Source organism: Mytilus trossulus, chromosome 5 (assembly GCF_036588685.1).
Source record: "Mytilus trossulus isolate FHL-02 chromosome 5, PNRI_Mtr1.1.1.hap1, whole genome shotgun sequence".
Classification (NCBI taxonomy): domain Eukaryota; kingdom Metazoa; phylum Mollusca; class Bivalvia; order Mytilida; family Mytilidae; genus Mytilus; species Mytilus trossulus.
Window position 1 is genome coordinate 36,891,062 of NC_086377.1, and position 3,432 is coordinate 36,894,493.

Below are 3,432 nucleotides of genomic sequence, written 5' to 3' on the forward strand. Positions count from 1 at the left end.
GTTGGTTAGCCGGGTCACCGGACACATTTTAAAAACTAGACGGACGACGGCCGCCAAGTGATGAGAAAAGATCACTTGGCCCTCTTGGCCAGGTGAGCTAAACAATCAGTTATGGACATGTTTGAATAAACAAGATACGGAATACATAATTGTTTGTTTAGTTTTCAACATGGCTTTTGTAAATTGTGTTGCTCACATAATTCTATTACTTCACCTACTCTCATATTTGCAAGCTGCATGAAAATGTGACTATTTCTGCAACACATCATATCACATTGTATATGGGAAGTTTCCCGCCTCCACCCCTTCACCCGATATTGAAATGTTCTAATCAGAAAGAGATAACTATTTTACTATACGGTAGGGCCTTTTTTAGTTGCAGTTTGGAAGAATTTATTCAATCTGATTAACTGGAGAAAAGTTACAAGTAAAAAGAAAGCATATCCAACTCTCTGTTTTATGAGAATTTAGATTAATTTAAGATGCTATTATCGTTGAAACGTAAGAAAATAATTAAGCCTAGAAGGACAAAAGATACCAGAGTCAGTGACAGTCAAACTCATAAATCGAAAATAAACTGATAACGTCATGGCTTAAAATGAAAAAAGACAAACAGCAAAAACAATAGTACACATGACACAACATAGAAAACTAAAGAATAAGCATACTGAACCCCACAAAAACTAGGGGTGGTATCAGGTGCTCCGGAAGGGTAATCAGATCCTTTTCCACATGTGGCACCCGTTGTGTTGCTTATGTGATAACAAATCCGGTAAATAGTCTAATTCCGTAGGTCATGAAAGGGAGACGACCGTGATCATTCTTACTTCACAATTAAAAATAGTAGATTATCACCCTTCCAGTAATGAAGTCGATAAAATAGAAAGTAAAGGAGAATGTACTATCAGCATTGTTGAATAAAATTACTAGTACCAGAATTGTCAATCTTTAAATTTTCTACGACGACTATTTTCATCTACAATGGACTCATCAGTGACGCTCGAATAAAATTTAAATACTGGAAGACAAATGAAGTACGAAGATGAGGACTATTGGAGACGGACAGATTTTTCCTACAATAATGACGTAGATTTTAACTTCTAGCTCAAAAACCTCCATTCTAATATTAGATTAAGCAGTGTTGTATAATTGAAAAGACTACGGTATATAACAGTGTTAGGTCATCGATCAATTACAAAAATCGTGTGTAAGCCAAACAAAAAGACTAATGAAGGAACATATGTTAAATAACCTTACCTAAATTTGCTTTACTGTTGATCAGATCACATTGAATTTGTATTGGTGCGTTTGTAGCGGATTTTTTTTTAACTAGTTCATATTTTTAATTTAAACCGTGGAAAAAATACAAAATCTTTTATTTAATCATTTAATCCTGCAACATATACTTGTGCATTACATTCTCAGTCTAGATTTGTCTTTAGGCATAACCGACATATTTCTAAATGCGCTCGAGATGGTGTTTCTTTCATATGTAATTTTGATTATTTCTGATCAATCTATGAAAAGGGATGGTAAGAAGGGGTATCATCCAAACTCCCTAAAACTAAAATATTCTTAACCGGATCCCGAACTATTAATCATTAATTTGCGAGTGCCGATATGTGATAATCTAAAATTTCTGCGAAAATAAAGGCTCCTTCTCGCAATGACACAACAATACAGACGCCTTCCCGAAAAAGCTGCTTCCGTCGATCCTCTGGTAGAAATATAAGACAATTTTTAAACTGTTTGTAAGAAAACTACTAAAAATAATAAGAAATTGGTCAATCTTACTCTTTATTCATCATATCATACTAAAATGGATTAAAATAAAATTCAGATGAAATCGTATCGTCTATTTTACTTAATCTTTTGTATGATAAAAGAAGTTATTCAAATAGTTTATTTTCCAATTAATATATATGGGTACATTTTCCGAAACATACGAACAATTTACCTCTGTTCAAAATAAAATGATTTGGAGATTCTCAATCATTATTTGTTACAGTATAGAACGTGACGTGTCATTAAATAATAAGACGGGTTCCATATTAAGTTGAACAGTATCTGCTAGACGATCCGACCACACACAGTTTTAGCAAGATATAATATGTGTAACTCGACCTTTACATTTCGTGTGAATTGAAGACATCATTAGTATTTTTTGTAGGTTTTATAGCTATGTTTAAGTATTTGTTAGACTAAATTAACACTCAAGTTTATTTTTTAAAAATCCAAATAAGATCACTCCAAAGACTAATTGAACAATAAATGGCACTTTTTTTTTAGTATTTTTGGTTACTTCATGTAGAAATTAAATGGAGATGAGCCAGAAAAAAAAACGGATGTATATTTTGTTCCCTTCACTCAATTGTACAAAAAACAGAAAAGATAATTATATATGATTGCACAATAGAATATTTCATTTATTTCAAACAACCAAAATGGGTCTGGCCGAGACTAGCGGTCACAGTGCCCAAAATTGCTAAGACATAACCACATAAACATATTTTTAGTTTCGAATTTGATGACCTACTCTCGATATCGCTGTTTTGCATTTGTACAAAATCCACACTTTTTTTTTTATCGAAAAAAACACAATTTTCATTGTCAGTTATATATTGCATTAAAAGTGTTGGAAAAAATACCAGCAACAGTGCCAGCGATTTTCAAGCTGAGTCCAGCTGGACCAGGTACGAAATCACCTAATATTCCAAGACCGGCCGAGCCAATTTCTAGTATGTTTTTTAAAACAACTATTCTAACTGGCTGCCTCTGTACGTTTCTTTGTATGTTTGTTTCGTTCAATCGCAATTCCATCTTTATTCTAAACTGATCTTGTTTCTCAACCAAAGGTTTTTTCAACTTTTTCATCGGTTGCTTCTTCTATCTGCCTTTTAATTTTGTCCTCCTCTGTTAGACGCTGCAGTTCAAGATTATGTTTCTCCATCAACACCTCTTTCTGTATGACAACCATCGCCTTATTATACTCGTCATTTGAGTAGTACTCACTTCTATCTTTCATGTTAGATTTATTCATGTCATCGATAATAGACATCAGCTCAGCCACTTGTGATTGCGATTCAGACCCTTTTAGTGTATTATCAAATGCGACTATCCTATCTTTACACTTGTTTTTTATAATGATTTGTAGTTGGGATGAAAGCGTTTTGACAAAATCATTAATGTCGGGACGGCCACTTTCCATATCGCGCTTCCAATCATCATAATGCGTGAAGATGACAACCATAAACTTAAACATATTTTCGCCAAAATGCTTCACAAACAATTCCAGAGTACGCATATCCTCATCGGTAAACCGAACTATACGTACGACAAAGAGAAATGCATGAGGACCCGGTGCTGTCATCCATATACATTTTGTTATTTCATTTAAAACTTCTTGGTTATTTGTCTTAGTATCAAAAAGTC

At 33.6% G+C, this 3,432-nt stretch overlaps 1 protein-coding gene across 1 annotated transcript; it reads right to left on the reverse strand.

The window, feature by feature from the left end:
- Window positions 1-2,845: 2,845 nt before the first annotated feature.
- LOC134717901 (uncharacterized) lies at window positions 2,846-3,208 on the reverse strand. Its single transcript, XM_063580399.1, has one exon. It carries the CDS (start codon window positions 3,206-3,208, stop codon window positions 2,846-2,848), a length of 363 nt encoding a protein of 120 aa, XP_063436469.1.
- Between the last annotated feature and the right edge of the window lie 224 nt (window positions 3,209-3,432).